This window comes from Anticarsia gemmatalis, chromosome 29 (genome assembly GCF_050436995.1).
Source record: "Anticarsia gemmatalis isolate Benzon Research Colony breed Stoneville strain chromosome 29, ilAntGemm2 primary, whole genome shotgun sequence".
Taxonomy (NCBI): domain Eukaryota; kingdom Metazoa; phylum Arthropoda; class Insecta; order Lepidoptera; family Erebidae; genus Anticarsia; species Anticarsia gemmatalis.
The window spans coordinates 597,170-618,974 of NC_134773.1; the positions used below are offsets into that span (position 1 = coordinate 597,170).

The 21,805-nt window shown below is 36.6% G+C and overlaps 1 protein-coding gene across 5 annotated transcripts in view; it reads left to right on the forward strand.

Moving 5' to 3' along the window:
• Positions 1–21,805, forward strand: part of LOC142985114 (transcription elongation regulator 1-like) — a 57,157-nt gene that overhangs the window by 17,594 nt on the left and 17,758 nt on the right. For all 5 annotated transcript variants that reach the window (XM_076133082.1, XM_076133077.1, XM_076133080.1 and 2 more), the window contains 10 exons: positions 250–385; positions 1,222–1,308; positions 2,659–2,836; positions 3,618–3,765; positions 4,255–4,384; positions 4,894–5,144; positions 5,644–5,762; positions 6,562–6,712; positions 15,465–15,663; positions 16,816–16,934. In XM_076133082.1, the coding sequence (XP_075989197.1) occupies positions 250–385; positions 1,222–1,308; positions 2,659–2,836; positions 3,618–3,765; positions 4,255–4,384; positions 4,894–5,144; positions 5,644–5,762; positions 6,562–6,712; positions 15,465–15,663; positions 16,816–16,934 (1,518 nt within the window). The remainder of the gene's footprint in view (positions 1–249; positions 386–1,221; positions 1,309–2,658; positions 2,837–3,617; positions 3,766–4,254; positions 4,385–4,893; positions 5,145–5,643; positions 5,763–6,561; positions 6,713–15,464; positions 15,664–16,815; positions 16,935–21,805) is intronic.

Genomic DNA, 21,805 nt, shown 5'->3' on the forward strand with positions numbered 1-21,805 from the left:
ATATATAACCTAAAGCCTTCCTCAATAAATGAGCTATCTAACACTGTAATAATTTCTTAAATCAGACCAGTAGTTCCTGAGATTAGCGCGTTTAAACAAACAAACAATCAAACAAACAAACTCTTCAGCTTTATAACATTATTAGTATTAGTATATTAGTATTAGTATAGATATGGCAATAACCTCATCTCCTATCACATGAGACTTATAATACATTACACTCCTACATGTATGTATGTTTGTATGCAGGTGATCCCTCCAGAGCTGGTGACGGCGGCAGCGGAGTGGAGCACGCACCGAGCCCCGGACGGTCGCGCCTACTACTACCACGCTGCCAAGCAGGAGAGCGTGTGGGAGAAGCCCAAGCCTATGAAGGATTTAGAGGGTATGTACATCACAAACCCCGGTTTCTGAGGTACATTAGCGGTATAGTACAAGATCCCAAAGCCCCCAGACCTACGTCATTTTAACAAAGCTGAAATTTGAGGATTGTTAGTATAATGTGTTGTTAAGAAGTATGCGCACCCTTGAAAGCGGGGCCGTTTCTCAGGTAGCGCGAAGTACAGGTGCATAAAAAACTAACTTACCTACGTTATAGTAGCAAAGTTGGTTAACGTAGGTAGGTTCGTTTAAACTCGTAAAAAAACCGTTTGAATAGATAAACTACCGCTTAAAGTGCTCAGAAACCGGGATTTAGAGATGATGCTCGTGTTTATAATTATGTCTACCTTGCCAATGTTCGGCTACGGCGGCTAGCTTTATTGTATTTAGTCAACTGTGTTGTAGTTAGTTTATAGTGTGTTGTGTACAATACACAGATACACTCTGTATTACATCACTGCCTGCCTCCGTGGCGCAGTGGTTTAGGTCGCCACGCCGATACCACTGCGTCGGGAGGTCGTGGGTTCGATTCCCACACGAAGCAATTATTTGTGCTATCCACTAATCCTTGTTTCGGGTCTGGTTGTACTTTGTGTGGCGTTTGTATGTCGGTCGGTCGTAGATTCGTTTGCCGGACGGAACAAATATTTATCCGTTTGCACATACTACATACACACTTGTTGCCAATAAAAGTCCCCCGCCAGAGGAAATGACGTAACGCGATTTACCTTTTAAAATTATTAAATTAAAAAAAATGTAGTACACCCTTCAGCCATTCTGGGAGGAGACCCTTGCCCAGCAGTGGGACAGTAATAATTAACACTGGTTATATTGTTATAGAGCTCCAAGCGATCATCTTGAAGGAGAAAGGCGAAAGATTCAGGAAGGAATACGACGGCAAGGTCGTCGACCTGGAGTCTGATGTTGGTGAGTAATACTTTATATCTCTGTCTACATCTTACAGTATAAACGGCGTTATGTTATTTATGTATAGTTTAAAACTACTAACTGCAACTAACTAAACTTGTGTCTGAAATTTTTCTTTTTGAATTTCAGGACATTACTGACCAATGACCAGTTTCTGTGATACATTTAGCGGTAGTTTATCTATTCAATAGCGTTTAAACTCATATAAAATAAACAGTTTGAATAGATAAACTACCGCTAAATGTACCTCAGAAATCAGGGGTGACTGTCTTGACTGAAATTTTGATTAGAAACAAATAAAAACGTGTTTCAGTTCTTTTCTAAAGAAAATTTTTCCCTAAGGCTAAATAATAAACGATATTCAAAGTTTATTTCTCTTAATTTATAAGTGAACGGAGCCGCGCGGCTCTGCTATTTAATAATATGTAATACATATATTAATATTATGTGTGTATGTTTGCGCTATCACGCTGGATATTCTACAGAACATGGTATTTATATCTATTTATATGTTTATTAAAAAGAATATTTATTAGTATAAATAATATAAGGTTATTATATATTTTGTAGCTTGGGTCACTTAGGTAATAAAGCCGTTTAGGTGCTGATTTAAATAAACTTTAGCTATAAATATACCACGGATATAATCTATACTAATATTATAAAGCTGAAGAGTTTGTTTGTTTGTTTGAACGCGCTAATCTCAGGATCTACTGATCCGATTTGAAAAATTCTTTCAATGTTAGATATTCCATTTATCGAGGAAGGCTATAGGCTATATATCATCACGCTACGACTAATAGGAGCAGAGAAGCAGCAAAAAAATGTTACAAAAAGGGGGAAAATTTTGACCCATTCTCTCTTATGTGACGCAAGCAAAGTTGCGCGGGTCAGCTAGTTTATTATATAACAATTAATTATTGAATTCCAATTAGTTATTCTTCTCATAAGCTACCTCTATTCTCTACCATTATCGACTACCAACAACCGGCTAGCTGTCGAAAGATTTTGTATGTCAATCGGTTCAGCGCCTGTAGTAGACGTCTTAGAAACTATTTTTGTAGTACATTTTAAATGTCAAACTCTCGATACTGTAGTACCAACTGTACAGAATCGTGCTACAGATTTAAAATAAAAATCAAATCATTTATTCATTTGGGTCAAATATTGACACTTATGATAGTCGTTACAATTACTGAATCTAACACTAGCTCGGAAAGTGTACAGTCTTATGAGAAGAGCTAGCAACTAACTCACACAATTTTCAATCGCCGAAAGTTTTACAATGTTGGATGATATAATGGAGCTGCTCTATGACTAAAGATTTTACTAACTTATTTATTCTCTTAGACAACGAGTCACACGAAGCAGCGACCACAGCCACAGAGGCGGAGCGCGGCACGGCAGAACGAGAACAGAACGACGACAAGCAGGAGCCCGACGAGGGGGAGAAGGAGAAAGAGAAGGAGAAGGGCAAGCAGGACCGCAGCAGACCTATATCTAGCACGCCTATACTTGGCACACCTTGGTGAGTCACCTCTGTATATTATATTGTAACTGCCTCTGTGGCGTCGGTAGTGTATGCGGCCGCCGTGTGAGAGGTATCGGGTTCGAATCCTAGGTCAAGCCAAAAAGTCTTTTCTGAGATTTTCTGTTAAGAATTTCTTAGAAATTGCCTGGAGTTAGGAAGTTGAGGTCGAAGACCTCCGTGCCTCGGAGAGCACGTGTCGCCGTCGGTCCGGCGCCTGACCTCTCACTGGTCGTGTCGGTTATCCGTCCCACCGGACTATGAGAGTGATGGAATAGAGAGTGTACCTGTGTATTGTGCACACACTTGGACACTATAAACAAAGTCCTGCATCGTTGGCCAGTTTCAATGAAACTGACCGTCGTAGCCGCATCGGCAAGGACATTATTATTATTATATTAGGTCGAGGAAAAAGTCCTTTCGCACTATTGTACGTAAGAACTTACTAGTACGTAATAAAATCTCTTTGGCTTCAAGAATCACAAATGAGTACACGGTTCATTAGGTTTCTTTCAGTGATCTCGTGAGGTACCCAAATATCGAGCTTTTTTGTGTAGAGAAAAGATTTTATTACAAGTTCATACATACTATAATGCGAAAAGACTTTTTCCCCGATCTAATATTATAGAATCCGTTGTAATAAAATTCAATTACCGGGAGTAAACCTGCTGGTCTGAATATCTCTTTAGCATAATCCCTTATTCTAAGTCTCGCTGGTCCAGCAGTGGGACAGTAATAATTTTAATTAGTTAGATATTTCAACCGTATTTCCTGGTCGCAGGTGCGTGGTATGGACGGGCGACGGGTCGGTGTTCTTCTACAACTCTGCGGCCCACTCGTCCGTGTGGGAGCGGCCCGCCATCCTCATGGGCCGCGCTGACGTCGACAAGGCCGTCAGCCAGCCGCCGGCTGCACTGCTGGAATTACAGGTGAGATATATAACTTTGTGTGTATGAATATAGCAACAAGTGACTGTGTACTAGATGGACATAATATAAGGTGATTGTTTTGACTGCATGTGTGGTGCAGTGGTTTAGGTCGCCCCGCCGATATCACGATACCACTGCGTCGGGAGGTCGTGGTTTCGATCCCCACACGGAACAATTATTTGTGCGATCCACAAATATGTTTCGTGTCTGGTTGTACTTTGGTTGTTTGAATGTTTGTAAAAGTCCCCGCGACACAAGAGCAATTCTTAGAGCGGGAGGTGCCTTGAAAAAAAAATCATGCATGGTAAACTGATGAACGAAACCTGTTCCCCTACCCCCAAACCCCTAAAGATCACGTAATAAATAATTTTTCTTGTTATATAACAATAAATGAATTTTCAGACAAGTTTATTAAAATTAAAAAAATCAGGTGGCGGACGAAGTCGCGGGTAAAAACTAGTGTCAAATAATTTGTCGTGTGGTCTGTAGCGCAAAGACGCAGCATCTTCAATAACGTCGACGACGGGCAACAAGAGCAACGGCGAGCTGAAGCGCGCGGCCGACTCCAGCAGCGACGACTCCACTGACTCCAAGCGCAACAAGAACGATGACACTGACGGTACGTGGACTTAAACCTTACAGAGAAAGCAGCTTACAGCTTACAAAGACTTACAGCTTATTTAATCCGTTCAAAAGTTAGTAGTAGTCAGACAGTAAAAAAAAGACATTCTCTAAAATACACAAGCTAGTTGTTGCCTATAAATTTTATTGAAATTTCTATGATTTTATAATTATAGACTAGACTAGTGGTGTAACTACAACCTATGCTTTTAGGTCCTTTGTTCATAAGGCTACGCAAGTCTCCGATATGTAACAATTTTAATCTTTAAACGATTACCGCCATGCAAATCTGAACGTAACGTAACTTCATGCCAAAATTGTTTAAGCCAAAGTGAATATTCGGATTCACTCTAAAAAACCATTTGTGATTGTGGATAGTTCACGTTTTTACTTTAGCGCGTGTGGTATTTCTCGCGATTTGGCCGCGTATGATTCTAGCTTGAGGATAGATTGATGTGGATCTGGCTTTTTTATTAATTTGAAGTGTATTTTGTGTTTGTCCCCCAGACAAGCAGAAGGTAGTATCGTCGTCGCTGTGCGGCGGCGGCAGCATCGACGTGGGCGCGGCGGCGGCCGTGGAGGCCGAGGTGCGCGCGGCGCGCGAGCGCGGAGCCCTGCCGCACCACCAGCGCCTGCGCGCCTTCCTGCACATGCTGCACGAGAAGGACGTGTCCGCCTTCTCCACCTGGGAGAAGGAGCTGCACAAGATCGTCTTCGACCCGCGCTACCTCATGCTCAACTCCAAGGAGCGGCGCCAGGTACGGTGACGTCCTACTAGCCCTTATACGACTAACCTTAATTTCTGACTACATTTAGCAGTAGTTTATCTATTTTAAATATATTTTTTATATGAACTTAAACGCTTTTGGATGCAGAAACCGTGGGTAAGAGAGTAAATTGCAACGACAGGTACGATAGGTTCTTCTAGACGATATAACAACAAATTTCATAGAAATCAGTTAACAATAGTGTGTTGTGTACAATACACAGGATACAGTCTGTATTACATCACTCTCATGGTGCGCTGTGACAGTAGACCAGTGAGAGGTCTGACGGAATACCAGCAAGACTTTGTTCACAGTGTGTTGTGTACAATACACAGATACACTCTATATTACATCACTGTGACGAACACCACCAGTGAGAGGTCACAAGCAGGACTATAGGCGACGCGTGATCACATACTCTGCCTACACCTTTGCGTATAACAAACGTGTAATTATGTATATATGTATATAATATGTTATTTGTATGCAGGTGTTCGATCAATACGTGCGCGATCGAGCCGAGGAGGAGAGGAAAGAAAAGAAGAACCGGCTAGCGCAGAAGAAGACTGCCTTCAAAGCGCTCATGGACGAGGCCAAGCTGCACTCCAAGTTAGTATTGTATTTCAACCTATTACTGTCCCACTGATGGGCAAGGGTCTCCTCCCAAACAAGGGAGGGGTAAGGCCTTGAATCCACCACTCTGACCAAGTGCGGGTTGGAGACTTTGCACGCTCTCTTCAACAAATTTTAGGCATGCAAGTTTTCATCACGATGTTTTCCTTCACCCTTAGAGCAAGTGATAATTATTTCTAATACACACGTAACTCCGAAAAGCCCTAACTCTTTATGTGTCCCACTGCTGGGCAGAGGCTTACCCTATTTCCTTCCAAATCTGTCTGTACTGTGACATACTTCGCCATGATGATACGGCAACTGCCGTTTGATGATCCGTGTTCTAGTCGGTATATATACTAAATAAATAAATAAATTTAACCCATTACTGCCCCACTGCTGGGCAAGGGTCTCCTTTCAGAATGACGGAGGGTTTAGGCCTTGAGTCCACCACTCTGACCAAGTGCGGGTTGCATGCCCACACGAACAAATTTCATCGCATAGTTTTCCTTCACAGTCATAACATGTGATATTGACTTTTAGTCAAATGGGCTACTCTTTATGGAATGTTAAACTTTATGAACATCTCAAGGCATACCAATATTTGATCCAGATAAGATTCGAGGTTTTTGAGTAGCTAGTCAAATACCTTTTTATTGCTAATACACACATTACTTGGAAAACTCATTGGTGTGTTGCCTCGGGCTCGAACCTGCGACCACTTGCGTGGGAGGTGTCAACTTATACCACTCGGCTATCACTTGTGTTATATACTAACTGTATATTATATCCACAGGTCATCATTCAGCGAGTTCACATCAAAGTTCGGCCGCGACGATCGCTACAAAGGTATAGAGAAGGCGCGGGATAGGGAGACGTACTTCAACGAGCACCTCGCCGAGCTGCGCAAGAAAGAGAAGGAAGATAAAGAGAAGGCGAGAGAACAGGTGAGCGAGCACACGGACACGACACGGGGACGACATGAGAGGAGATTGGAGGAAACATATCTATGTGTCTTACTACTAGCTGACCCGCGCAACTTCGGTTCACATAAAAAAAAAATGGGTGAATTTTTTTCCCGTATTTGTAACATTTTTTACTGGTACTCTGTTCCTATTGGTTGTAGCGTGATGATATATAACCTATGTCCTTTCTCGAGTATCAAAGTATCTCCATACCAAATTTCATGCAAATTGGTTCAGTAGTTTAGGCGTGATTGAGTAGCAGACAGACAGTCAGACAGAGTTACTTTCGCATTTATAATATTAGTATGGATAGTATGGATTATAAAGTCACTCATCAGTATAGCCTTTCTTCCAACTATGTTGTAGTCTGCTTCTAATGCAGCTGAGTACCAGTATTTTATATAGAGCTGTCTGTAGGAACGGGCTTATAACACGATACCCCTCAGTCGTTCGTTCATTGTATGGTTAGTGGTCAAACTAGTGTCAAAGTTGTTCAAGCCGCCCGAGAGGCCTTTGACATGACTTAACGACTGTTATTTTAGAATACAACTGCCGGGACCGACTTTTTACGTGCCCTCCGAAGCACGGAGACGCTACGTTCGAATACCACTATGCGGTCATCCATCTATAGAATGACCGCGCCAAAAGGGTGCTTTTAAAAAATAAACATTTCTGTCCCACTGCAGGGCAAGGGTCTCCTCCCAAACGAGGTGGAAGGCTTAGGCCTTGAGTCCACCACGCTGACCAAGTGCGAGTTGGGGACTTTGCATGCCCTTAATAAATGTATTAAACAAATTTTGGGCATGCAAGGTTTCATCACGATGTTTTTCCTTCACCGTTAGAGCAATTGATTTTTTCTAATACGCTCTTAGGAAAGTCATTAGTGTGTTGCCTCGGGTTCGAACCTGCAACCACTTGCGTGGGAGGTACCAACTTAAACGACTCTGCTATCACTGCTTCTATCTTGGTCATAATGTTATAATTTACTAGCCGACCCGCGCAACTTTGCTTGCGTCACATTAGAGAATGGGCGAAATTTTTTATCGTTTTTGTAACATTTTTCACTGGTACTCTGCTCCTATTGGTCGTAGCGTGATGATATATAGCCTATAGCCTTCCTCGATAAATGGGCTATCTAACAGTGAAATAATTTTTCAATTCAGGCCAGCAGTTCCTGAGATTAGCGCGTTCAAACAAACAAACAAACTCTTCAGCTTTATAATATTAGTATAGATTTTACTGATTCCTCCAATACTCCTCTTAGATACGATTTTAATTAATTTAAATATGAATAATTATTATATTTAATTAAATATAATTGCCAATGCTTTATTTTAAAAGAATTTTAGGAATAAACAACAATGAACGTTGCCGTACTCTGTTCAGTCCCGGGTTCAAATCCCGTGCGAAGAAAAAAATAATATTTTTGGATTTTTTTTCTAGGTGTTTTCTACTAAGAGAATTTTAATATATTTGACTTACTATATGGTTATATACCATATTAATATATAACTAGCGAAATGATTATATTTTAATAGTAATATATGTGTGGTGCAGTTTCTTTTTTTATTTCGCATATTTGATTTTTTATATGTCTATATTTCATTTGAAAATAATATATCAATCTATTTAGTGACTTTAAATATGTAAAAACGGTGCGAGTTGGGTGCGTGACGTTTGCGTTGCGTGTGCGTGGCGTGAGCGTGACGTATGCGTTTATAATACATATATTGTTAGTGTTTTTTATAGTTTTTCTATAAATTTTTAATGTTTTTTTTGCATCTTCTTTACATATTTATTGTATATTGTCTATTTAAAAGTAAGGTGTTATCAAAAAGCCTATGAATATTTAAATTGAGTTCATTTACTGTATGTTGCCAGGTTCGATTCCAGGTTTCAATGCAGCTGTTAACTAATCTATTGTTTTTTCTTTCAGTCATTTACGCTCTGATGTTTCAGGTTCGAACCCTGATTGGTGTTTCGTATGCTGAGTGCGGGTTCGATTCCCGTTTTTGAGATATTACAGACTTTTATCTTATATTTACTTTTGAAGTTTATTTAAACGAAATGTTGAAAGTTTATTTTTACTATTTGAATTTTTTATTAAAATTAGTACTGAAATTATTAGTTTTTTATACTTTTGATAAAATATTATGAGTATTTTTAAGCTAAAAGTCTGTGTTATAAATTATTTTTCTCTGAAGCTGAGCGCTTTATTAAAAGTATTGTCGATTTTACTACTTATAGATAAAACTATCCATGACTTATCTACTTTCCGAATTATGAAATAAAATAAATATTAAGAACATATTTTTGAAGAGATATTTTAGCTCCAAGTTGTAAAATCGATGTCAAATATATAAATAAAATGATTATTTCTTATTTAATTTGAATAATACATTTGGTATTATTTTCCAATAATAACAAAGATAAAATAATTAACTATCAAACTTATTTTTCAAAGAAAATGATACCAAATAAAAATTTATTATTACACCAAACTAAATTTCTTATACAAATACGACAGTGTTCTTGTCGCTTATATATCTTTATATATACAACGAAATCCGTACAATTTCACTGTCGTACTAGTCGTAACATATAGCAACAAGCATCGTTGTCTCAGTGCGCCGCCGGAGCCCTGCCTGCCGCCCGGGGAGCCCTGCACGCGCGGTCGTGGCTCATTGACGTGAAAATTAAAATTTTGTTAAGAAAATGTCACGTGGGAGACGTTTTAAGGAACTGGCTTGAATTTTTGATTATTAGTTGAGTAGGTTTTGAATAGAAATATGTTAAAATTGTAGTATTGAAAGGGTTTAAGAGACTAACTTCGAATGAAAAGTTGTCTTCGAGAGAGCCGGTTGTCGGTTTTTCAAAACTTTTCTGGTGGGAACTCGCAGTAATAGTTTAAATTCGCGTCATATGTAAAAATTACTGTGAAAAGTAATTTAATATTTTATTAGCATCCAACTTAGTTGTGGACGTCGAAAACGATATCTTGTCATTACATCCTTATACATCAAAATTAATGCTTGCATAAAATGAAAAAGATTTTGCTTTCAGTTTATTTTAAGTAATAACAATAAATACCAAATATTTAGTCATCAATTTTGCTTTAAACCGTATAAATAAGACATAACGCGACTATAACATTTAAGATTATCACAGTAATTAAAGTCATGTTCTTTAAAACTGTCTTGCTATTAATTTCCAAATTTTTTCTATAATTTCTCGTATTATAAAACGTCAATGGGTCACACCATATCATCAGAAAGAACATAAGGTTAGATATTATTTTAAGCAGATCCCAATATCAAGAGATTAACAATATATAGTTGATTATCAAAATGGCTATGTCTGCCTGTTGGTGGTTATATGAGCGATGTATGCCTTTAGAACATAAAACTGTCGCTGTAATGAAATAATGTTGATTCTTCATCATCATCATCATCTCAGCCGGGAATCGTCCACTGCTGGACAAAGGCCTCCCCCATCGAGCGCCAATAGGACCGGTCCTGGGCCGCCCTCATCCATCGGACTCCGGCAACCCTTACCAGGTCGTCGGTCCATCTTATGTTGATTCTTACCACGATCTAATTATTTTCAAGCTTTATTTACCCCCGGTTCCTGAGGTACATTTAACGGTGGTTTATCTATTCAATAGCGTTTGGGTATTATTGAATTTTGTATCTTTTAAGCCGTCGGTCCTGCGTCTGAGCTCTCACTGGTGGTGTTCGTCACACGCACTATGAGAGTGATGTAATACAGAGTGTATCTGTGTATTGTACACAACACACTGTCAACTAACTACAACACAGTTGAGTATCTGAGTTGGCCCGTTGGCTGGTTTCTATAAAACTTACCGCTGTAGCCGAACTATATATTATTAGCTGACCCGCGCAACTTCGCTTGCGTCACATAAGAGAGACATAATTTTCCCCGTTTGTGTAACATTTTTCACTGGTATTCTGCTCCTTTTGGTCGTAGCGTGATGATATATAGCCTATAGCTTTCCTCAAAAAATGGGCTATCTAACAGTGAAAGAATTTTTCAAATCGGACCAGTAGTTCCTGTGATTAGCGCGTTCAAACAAACAAAAAAACTCTTCAGCTTTATAATATTAGTATAGATTATAATCCGTTCTGAAGTTTTTGCCTTTACGTTTATAATCTTGATATTTCTTGGATTGTGGACCTATAATATGGGTTTGTGGTGCCGATAACATGCATATAATAATATGTGTTACATTAAAGTGCCTATTTCTTCTGTGAAGTGCCTTTCTCTTTCTATCTTCAAGTACTCTAAGATTTCAACATTTTTTGTAAATCTTATTTGTATTGCCCTTATCCCACGTTGAGTAGAGTCGGCACAACTTGTTTTCTTTCTCAAAAACATACCGTTAAAAAGATTTATTTGATGTTTTTTTTACAACTGGCCGCCTGTCTAACGTCCGTTCTTGGGAATCCCATTTAACAAGAATTTTTTAGAATAAATTAGGTCAGTAGTGTGAATGCAGGAATGATACAGAAATCTGGAATATAATAAGATACAATATCAACATTATTTTTGAATATTCTGAAGAAATCCCTCGTGGTTTATCTTCCAGTCTTTACTCTCTAGTCAAAAATGTTTAGATACTCATGGTTATTTTAAAAATAAATGTTTTTATCACTCATATAGCCACCATTTTGATAGAAAACCAATCATATTTTTTTATTATATAGAGTAAAGAAATCCCTTAAAGGCTTCGAAAAGATATAATGCATGCGTAATGCTATGTAAGGCAGTGTTGCCATGCTAAAGGGAGAATTAAATAAATTGGCAACACCATCGTTGCCTAATGTTGCCAGTATCGCAACGGTGATGGGTCGCAAATGATGAGAGAATGTAAATAAAAATTGGAAATTAAAGACAAACAATAGGATTTCTAATAATATTCTTTTTCAGCGATTTTTTTTTCAATAATTATTTTTTTTTACAAATTTGTCCTTGCATCCAGAGTTACTGAGTCTTTTTTGATAAAAATCAAATTAAAAGATGATTTTCCTTTTGATAAATTCAGTTTCGAAGATTTAAATTGTCAAAACATTTAAGTTTTTATTTCACCTATAGTTAAATGTAATTTTTGAAAATTATATACAAGTAAATTTAAAATTTTAACTAGTTTTACGGGTATAAGTATCGCTAAATATGGCTTTTTTACACTTACACGGGTTCGATCCCCGTACGACTTATTTCTGTGTCAAAGTGAGACAGGTTCGAATCCTGATCATGTTCATTTTGGACCCACTTTTATCTTTTTTTAATGTCCCTGTAGACATATTTTCCACAATTATATAATAATATAATTAAACCATAATTAAGTTTAAAATATTTATTAATAAGTAATACTAGAGTTACCGGGTTCGATTCCCGTATATTGTGATTTTAAAAAAAGTACTATTACACATAATTGAACACACATACATTTTTTCTGAAACATACTTTAACTTAAGTAAATAATTTATATAGAAAATACCTTTTTTATAACTATAAGTAGGTCTAATGAGATTAATAAAATAAATGAATAATGTACTAAAAATGCCAAAATTGTAACCCATTAAGTTCCCACTGCTGGGCAAGGGTCTCCTCCCGTAATAAGAATTAGCACTTGACTCCAAAGTACACACTTTCCTTCAAGAGCTGTGTTAAACAACTGTCAGACATGTCATTCATCACGATGTTTTCCTTCACCGTTAAGCTCAACCTGGGTAACTTTGAATCATTTGGGTAACATTGACAGCGGGAATTTGAACTAGTTTCGATTATTTTTTCATATGAAACCAAACACAATTGATAAAAGTTTGCAAAACTAAAATAAACCTTTATCAATTGTGTGTTTCATATGAAAAAATAATCGAAACTAGTTCATATTCCCGCTGTCAATGTTACCCAAATGATTCAAAGTTACCCTGGTTGACTGTATAACAAGTGATCATTATTTATAATACACACATCACTTGGAAAAGTCATTGGTGTGTTGGATTCGAACTCTCGACCATTTGTAAGCCCCGGTTTCTGGTGCACTTAAATTAATATATAAATAAGGTAACCCATTAATGTCCCACTGCTGGGCAAGGATCTCCTCCCGTAATGAGGGAGGGGTTAGGCCTTGAGTCCACCACGCTGGCCAAGTGCGGGTTGGGGACTTTGCATGCCCTCAATAAATGTATTAAACAAATTTTATGCATGCAAGGTTGTCTCACGATGTTTTCCTTCACCGTTGGAGCATGTGATAATTAGGGGAGGTACACTTAGCGAAAGTTTATTTATTCAGTATCGTTTGAACTCATAAAAAACGCTATTGAATAGATAAACTACCCCTAAATCTACTCAGAAACCGGGGGGTTAGGGAGCTACAAGATATAACTTAATTAATTAAATATTTTATAAATAAACATGGTGTAAGCTCTGATTAGTTATACAGTGTTTTGTCACTTACAAATTCTATGTATATAAGTGAAGTAACAACAGTCCCGCAGATCGATCTCTGAGGTTAAGCCGCGCTTGTCGAAGTTGTTCTGTGGATGGGGGACCATCTTATACATATCGAGTTCCTCCGTGTTTTGGAAAGCACGCTAAAATGTGGGTCCCGGCTGTCATTTTCAAAGATCTTTGACAGTCGTTAACAGTAGTCAGAAGCTTGATAGTGTGACAACTAGTTTTATCGAAGGGTATCGTGTTATAAGCCAGGTAACTGTGTTGTGGAGGTCAGATAGACAGTCGCTTCATGTACAATACTGGTATTCAGCTGCATCCTGTGAGACTGGAAGCCGACTCCAACATAGTTGGAAGAAAGGCTAGACTGATAGACTTACGTTTATACCAAATGCCTAGCAGTGGGACAGGTTAAATTTCTTCTAGAATATTGATATTATTATCTCCTTAGACATACTTATGATATAAAGTTTATTTTTTATAGATATAGTCATATTTTGAAGGGAAATTTTCAAATATTTAATTTATTGAAATACCCGTAAAGTTAGTTAAATTGAATATTTAGAACGAATTAAAGAAATTAAGGTCAGTTAGTGAGAAATAAATTATTTTTTTGGTAAACGGAAGTATTGCGGAACGAGCTTAAGTTATAGATGCTCGGGTACGATTCCCGTTGCATTAAATATGTTAATATTATAAGGCTTAGTAGAGGATAAAAAATATCTTAATACTAGAATATGATTTCCTATATATATAAACCTTTAATAATGCCCCTGTTTTTGTTAATGATAGTAATATCTTTTGTGTTTGATAGTCGTGGGTTCGATTCCCATACAAAACGAATTTGTGTGATTTTGTTTTTACTTCTTGAATAGATGATCCAAAAATAGTTGTTTCGGGTCTGATTGTACTTTGTGTCCGTTGTTTGTATGTTTGTAAAAGTCCCCGCGACACAAGAGCAATGCCTATTTCGGGAGTTCCCTTTGAAATAACTGATGATTTTCAATTAAATAAATAAAGAATGTGGATATATTTTTGTCCATTTAGATAAATAGACTCATTCATATTAGTATCTAGGAATAGGTTAATTTCAAATGCCTTCCTAGCAAAATAGTAGCCTCTGGTTCGAATCCCTGCATTCACATTATTATTGAATTCTTTCATATTTTATTTTTATAGTTTACTATAGAAGATAGAACATGAAATTTGGACAAAGTGTGCCTTTTATCATGTAGGCACCCCATAAGAAAGATTTTTTTAGTAATCCATCCCTCAAAGGAGAAAATAGTTTTTCAGCTCGAAGTATAGCATCTTATATCTAAATAAACAAGTATGAATTTGTCGTTTTTAAAAAATCGCCCCTAAAGGGTTTAAAACAGGGGTTGATTTTAACCTTTATTTTTCCTAACCTTTTCGCGAGCCGCGCGAGTCCACTAGTACGATATGAATTAAATATATACTTCCGTTTGCCAAAATACCTAATACTAATGAACAAATTTCTTTCAGAATCTAATACACATTTCTATCCACAGGTATTAATATGATATTTAATTGTTTTCAGCCACTAATTATATATTTTTTTCAGCTAGTCTTTGCTAATGAGCGAATAGAAGTGTTGATGTGTGTTGTAGAGATGGATGCTTAGCGATTTGTTAACTGTTTGTCTGTCTGTCTGTGTGTTTTTGGAGGGATTTTTTATGTATATTTATATCTTTTGCGTAAAATAATCTTTTTTCCTGAATGCAATTTGGGTCTTTTTATAAAGTTATATTTGAATAGGTTTAATTGATTATACCGACTTCAAAAAGGGTACTATGTTCGAATGGTTGTATTTTTTTTAAGTTAATTAATAACTCCACCATCGGAGAACGGATTTCAAATTATTTTTTGTTTAATAGAGAGGTTTATAAGTAATGTATGACGGCAAATAGGCTTCCTTAATAAATGGACTGTTCGATACAAAAATATTATTTTAATTTTATTAGTTCCTAAGATTAGCGCGTTCAAACAAACTCTTTTGCTTTATATAAGTACCTAGTATAGATTAATATAAAAACATATATATTAATATCAGTTTAAATTATAAGAGAAATTCGTCAGCTTTATATATATTTACGTACATTCCCTCCAAACCACAGACTTAGAAATAATAAAAACATATTATTCAAATCTCCACGAAACACATCTACAAACACTTCTCGTTAACAAAAAAACAATAATTATAACCTCAATTAATTGTTTTAATATTTAATTATAGGTGAAAACTGAGTTCATAGCGCTGCTTAAAGAAAAGGGGGTCGACAGACATACACGCTGGATTGACGCTAAGAAGAAAGTTGATGCTGACCCGAGGTACAAAGCGGTGGAGAGTAGTAATCTTAGAGAGGATTACTTTAAAGAATATTGCAAGATGATTAAAGAAGAACGGAAGAAGGATAAGGATACTAAGGAGAAGAGTAAGAAATTTTTATTTTTTTTATGTATTTTTGTATGTATGTGTGTGGAAAATGTATGTAGTTAGTGCCGTTCTCTGCCTAATTCTTGGGGAATAGGTGTGATTTTATATATGTATGTGGATTGTTTGTCGTAGTTCTCTTATGGGGAAAAGGGCGTGATTCGGTTTCTATATGTGCGTGTGTAGAAAAATATAGTTTTTTTTCTTTGTGGTAAAAAAAATATTCCCTTCTTATCCCTATGGGTAAAAGGTAAGACTATGTATGTATTTAGAAAAATGTAGATTTTTTTGTCATTTTTTTGTCGCAGTTAGAACTTCTATATGTATATTAGTGGTTCCTTAAATTCCCTAGTTATGTCCCGTCCACACGTTTGTAGAGGGGAGCAGACGACAAAAAATACAGTAGACGTATATAAGGAGTGCGTGTGAGGGAACGGAAGCACGTCGTTGTTACGTCTCCGTCACATTCCCTTCATATATTTTTCTCTTTTCTCGCAACGACTTACTTCTACAAACAGACACAGTTGTTGAGCCCGATCGTTGCGTATCCAACAGCTGATTACGGTTCGATTTCCGAGTCGGGCAAAGAATATTTTCGACTAGCTGACCCGCGCAACTTCGCTTGCGTCACCTAAGAGAATGGGTCAAAATTTTCCCCGTTTTTGTAACATTTTTCGTTGCTACTCCGCTCCTAATAACCGTAGCGTGATGTTATATAGCCTATAGCCTACCTCGATAAATGGGCTATCTAACACTGAAAGAATCTTTCAAATCGGACCAGTAGTTCCTGTAATTATAATAATAATAATTAGCGCGTTCAAACAAACAAACAAACAAACTCTTCAGCTTTATAATATTAGATAGATATTACTCGGGAGTTTGGTAACGTGCCCGCTATATAATAGACTCTACCTCTAATACATGGGAGTAATAGCGAAACGCATTTCGTATAACTCAGCCTACAATCAACAAATCTTATACGTTATCCAGATTTTAAGCTACAATTGTATCAAATTTCATAAAAATCCGTCCAGTAGTGTTTTCGTAAAACAATAACACACATACATCCATACTTTCAAACTTTCGCATTTACAATATTAGCAGGATGTATGTACATTGTACATATGTATAAATGATCGGTGTTATATTACAGAGCGGGAGCGAAGCGGCACAAAGAAGGAGAAGCGAGACAAGGAGCGCGCCGAGAAAGACAAGGACGGCAAGGAAAAAGACGAACCGCCCAAGAAATCTAAGAAAAAGGACAAGGGAGATGTGAGTACTATGTTATTTATCGTTTGTACAGTGCACGCGGTATTATATCATTCGTTCATTCATTCGTTCGTTCGTTCGTTCATTCGTTCGATCGTTCGTTTTCGTTCGTTCATTCGTTTCGAGAAGCTCGTGGCTTAGTAAACAACAGCCGTGTGGATCCATCTATCTAACGTACTTTTCGAGACATGGTCACCCATCCACAAAAAAATCTTGGCAAGCGTTGCTTAACCCACATATCGTTTGCTGATCGGTGAGCGCAACTGGCTACGAGCGTCTTACTTGAAGTAGAAAGGCCGGACTATCCACAAATGCTAAATGCATTCTATTTATTTCGGACAACATTTTTTCTATTTCTATTTATTTTGAGACAACAGCGTAGATTTAAATATGTAGTATTTCCTCTTCTTTTTAACTCATTACTGTCCCACTGCTGGGTAAAGGCCTCCTCCGCAAATCGTCATTAAAATACACTCATAATAATAAGTTTTTACCAATTTATGTCCCACTGCTGAATAAGCGTCTCTTCCCGTAACGAGGGAGGGGTTAGGCCTTGAGTCCACCACGCTGACCAAGTGCGGGTGCCCTCAATATTTTCACAATCGGACAATTTTTTAGCAATACTCTAAAAACATACATACTAAAGGGTTTTTCATTAAATGTTGTTCAAGTCCTTTATAAATTAGTGCACTGATACAAGCGATATTTATATTATTTTATACATTTCATTTTAATCAGTAGTTTTGGTGTTTACGGCAAACCAAATATGTACAATTCGATTTGAAAAATTCTTAGGTATAGCTTATGACGCGATTTCGTCTGCTTCAAAAGGTTTCCCAGGGTAAAAACAATTTTTTGTTCGATTCATAAATAGTTGTTTCGTGTCTGGTTGTACTTTGTGTCCGTTGTTTTTACGTTTGTAAAAGTCCCCGCGACACAAGAGCAATTCTTAGTGCGGGAGTTGTGTTTTAAAAATATAGAAAAGTGAATTAGAATTTCTGATTTATTTGTTGATCATATTCTTGTCATAAGACTTTAAATTGTTGCTAAGCAAAGTTCAAGCCAGATTTCACTAATTCTGTAGTAATAGTTTATTTTTAAAGTATTTTATAGTGACCACGGTCGATGTAATTCGATCGAAACGTCGGCGTCGGGTGAACAAATAAGGTATCCTAACCCTTAATTTTCAATCGCGTTTAAGACTTGCATTATAATATTACGTGTACAAGTCGCGAGAGTTTTAAAATAGTATCTTTTTTCATACATATACACTCTACCAGATAGGTTATCTGGCAGTTATCAGCTGTAAAACTAAATAAATAAATAAATTTAACCCACATTACTGCCCCACTGCTGGGCAAGGGTCTCCTCCCGTTATAAGGGAGGGGTTATGCCTTGAGTTCACCACGCTGGCCAGGTGCGGGTTGGGGACTTTGCATGCCCTCAATAAATGTATGAAACAAATTTTAGGCATGCAAGGTTTCCTCACGATGTTTTCCTTCACCGTTGGAGCATGTGATAATTATTTCTAATACACACGTAACTTCGAAAAGTCATTGGGAGGTGTCAACTTATACCACTCGGCTATCACTGCTCTACAAAACTAGTCTCATAAATATTAGGTCGGGGAAAAAGTCTTTTCGCATTATAGTATGTATGAACTTGTGATAAAATCTTATCTTTTTTCGTACATCTACTTTCTTACAGATAGGTTATCTGACAGTTGTCATTCTACAAATATGTTTGGTTTGCCGCACGAATGCTTTTCATATAGTAACTTAGTGTTGAAGTTGTGTCGTAGTGAGTGAAATTAAAATGGCAATGTCGAATTTATTTGACTTATATTATTATTTTAAAAAAGGCATTAAATTCCACTATCTTTGGAGGGAAATGAACTGTCTATGTGTTGCCTAGACTTAATAGGTATACAACAGAAAAAGTTTTATTCAAATCCGCGCAGTAGTTTCGGAGATGAGCGCGTACAAATACACAAACAGACATTTTTATGTGATTTAATGGTTTGTGTTTTATTATTGTTCCTAAACCCACCTTATTGCTAAAATGACATGCGCGGTTGTAAAAATGAAGTTAACTTGTATTTAAATATGTTATTATGAATATTATAAAGCTTTCCATTTTAGTACTTTCGAAACGTATTTAAAAATGTTACACATATTTGAAGTTTTAACGTTTAGTAACTTTGTCTAATAAAATTTTAAATTGGCAACATCCTATTTACCCCTCGTCATATATTTACTAACATTGCCTATTTATTTTCCACTTGCGGTGCGAATTTCATCATCATTCATAATAAATAGTATATACTTTATATATTAAATACTGCGTCGGACACGGTACTTTATATTCTATAATCTGGCAACACTAATTTGTGTTGCCATACTTTATTTATTACCCCGAATTGTGGGTGATTTTTGACTGGTCTTTAAATTGTGTGAAATAAAGTATTTTTTTGACGTTTTATTTACCCTATTCCTTTAGTATTATTGGAGCTGATATGTAATTAATAAAGGTAAGTGCTAGTATTTAAGAAATATAGATTTAAGTACTATTTTACATGTAATGATGAAACATATAGGTTCAATTATATTTTTGAAACTTGATACCGAAAGGAACTTTTAATTATGTTAAGGTTTCTTACGGTTTTTTTAAACTGTACCTAGTTAACTATTTCTCGTCAAGAATAAATAATATTAGCCTCGAAACGGACGTTTGATAATACTGATTTCTAAATAAACGGCGCTGTAAATATTTTCAGAGAATAATTTTGAATGTTATTCATATTTTTGATATAAAGGTCAAATGTATTGACGTCACCACTGCTCTTACCTGCTCTCTCGCTCTTTCTTAGCACATTCGACTTGTGAAAGAAAGAGAAAGAATATGTGTTTTTCTTTATAATATAGAGATTACACTTGTGAAAGAAAGATTAAGAATATGATTTTTTCTTTATAATATAGAGACTACGGCTATGTGGTGAACTGAAGCCTTTTTCTTAATCAAATAATTTATTAATTTAGGTCAAATACTGACACTTATGATAGTCAATGATACAGAGAGTGAATTTGCCGCCAGTTCGGAAGGTACGGCCAATGAGAAGAGCTGCCAACAAACTCCTGGCCACAATTTGCGACTACAATATAAGTCGGTTTATACAATCGCACCCTTATTTAAGGGTGGCGACGAAAAATTTTCGGACATTTTTTTTTGTTGTTTATAGAAAATGCCGATGGTCATAATCTGCGGGTGGCGAGTTTTTTAGCTACCCCTAATTAATTATAATTATAATTAAAAATGGAAAAAAGATGGTGTTTTCTTCTTCTACAAAAGTGCAGTGGTTAATATATTTGAAGATCTCGTGTTGCAGTTAACATACGGAGCGCTGAGGACGTGTTTGCGGCGATAACTACATCGGACCGGCTACGAATGCGCTGTAGTGTGTTGCGATTTTTTTGTCGCAGTCGCAATTTTTTTGTCGCACTGAATACTGTGTGCGTGTTTAACCTTTGACATAATGTCGAATGGTGAACCGTGATTTTGCGACTTTTTTGTCGTGCGATTTTTAGTCGTTGCGACTTTTTTGTCGCAGACGGCAATTTTGATTTTGACTAGCTTATTAATTGATATTTCATATAAACGTGCCATTTATAATAATATCACGACATTTTTTATCTAAATATTAATCACTACAGTACATTCGCAGCTTAATGGGGCGTTTTCGGCGTTTTTTTATTATTTTATAATTTAATGGTCATATTTTTATTTTATTCGCACACTCAAAAATCCTTACATTTATCTCTGATGTAAGGATTCCAAAATGTGCGATACAAATCTCATTTTAATATATAAAAACATAAATAATCGTACTCTAAAAATGCGTAAAAATTTCATAAAACTATTATTTATATAGTTTTCACCACTTTTGTCACAGCCCAGTCTACATGATACGAATTCGAATCCCGGGTTTTGCGAAAATGTTTGAGTTTTCTTTTGAACATATCCTGGAGTTAGAAAGTTGAGACCTCCGTGCCTTAGAGAGCACGTAAAGCTTTCGGTCCTGCTTGTGAGCTCTCACTGGTGGTGTTCGTCACACGCACTATGAGAGTGATGTAATACAGACTGTATCTGTGTATTGTACACAACACACTGTAAACTAACTACAACACAGTTGACTTTGGTTCCTATGAAACTGAATATCTGCTATGATATTTCAATTCATACGATTAGGTAGATTTGACTACCAGTCAAATCAGCTACTCTTTATGAAATGTCAAAAACACACTTTAGTGTAGATATACGACACAGTGACGTCACAGTTTCGTATTTATGTTGGTAAAAGAGTTTCTAGTCAAATGTTTCAGTCTGTAATTATTACAATTTCAACATTATTTACCAAAAAAATTGCATAGTTCGAGCATTTTAGATGAACCTTTTACGAGTACAAGTTTGATAATTTTTCATTCAGCCAGTCAACTATCAAATTACTGAATCTATCACTAGCTCGGAAAGTGTACAGCCTTATGAGAAGAGCTAGCAACAAACTCACACACTCTTTTCAATCACTTACCCCCGGTTTCTGAGTACATTTAGCGGTAGTTTATCTATTCAATAGCGTTTTTTTTATATGAGTTTAAACGCTATTGAATATATAAACTACCGCTAAATGTACTTCAGAAATTCAGATTAAATCATATAAATTACTAGCTTACCCGCGACTTCGTCCGCCACCTGAATTTTCCCGGGGTAAAAAGTAGCCTATGTCCTTTTTCGGGTATCAAAATATCTCCATACCAAATTTCTTGCAACTTGGTTCAGTAGTTTAGTTTTGATTGAGTAACAGACAAACAGAATTAGGT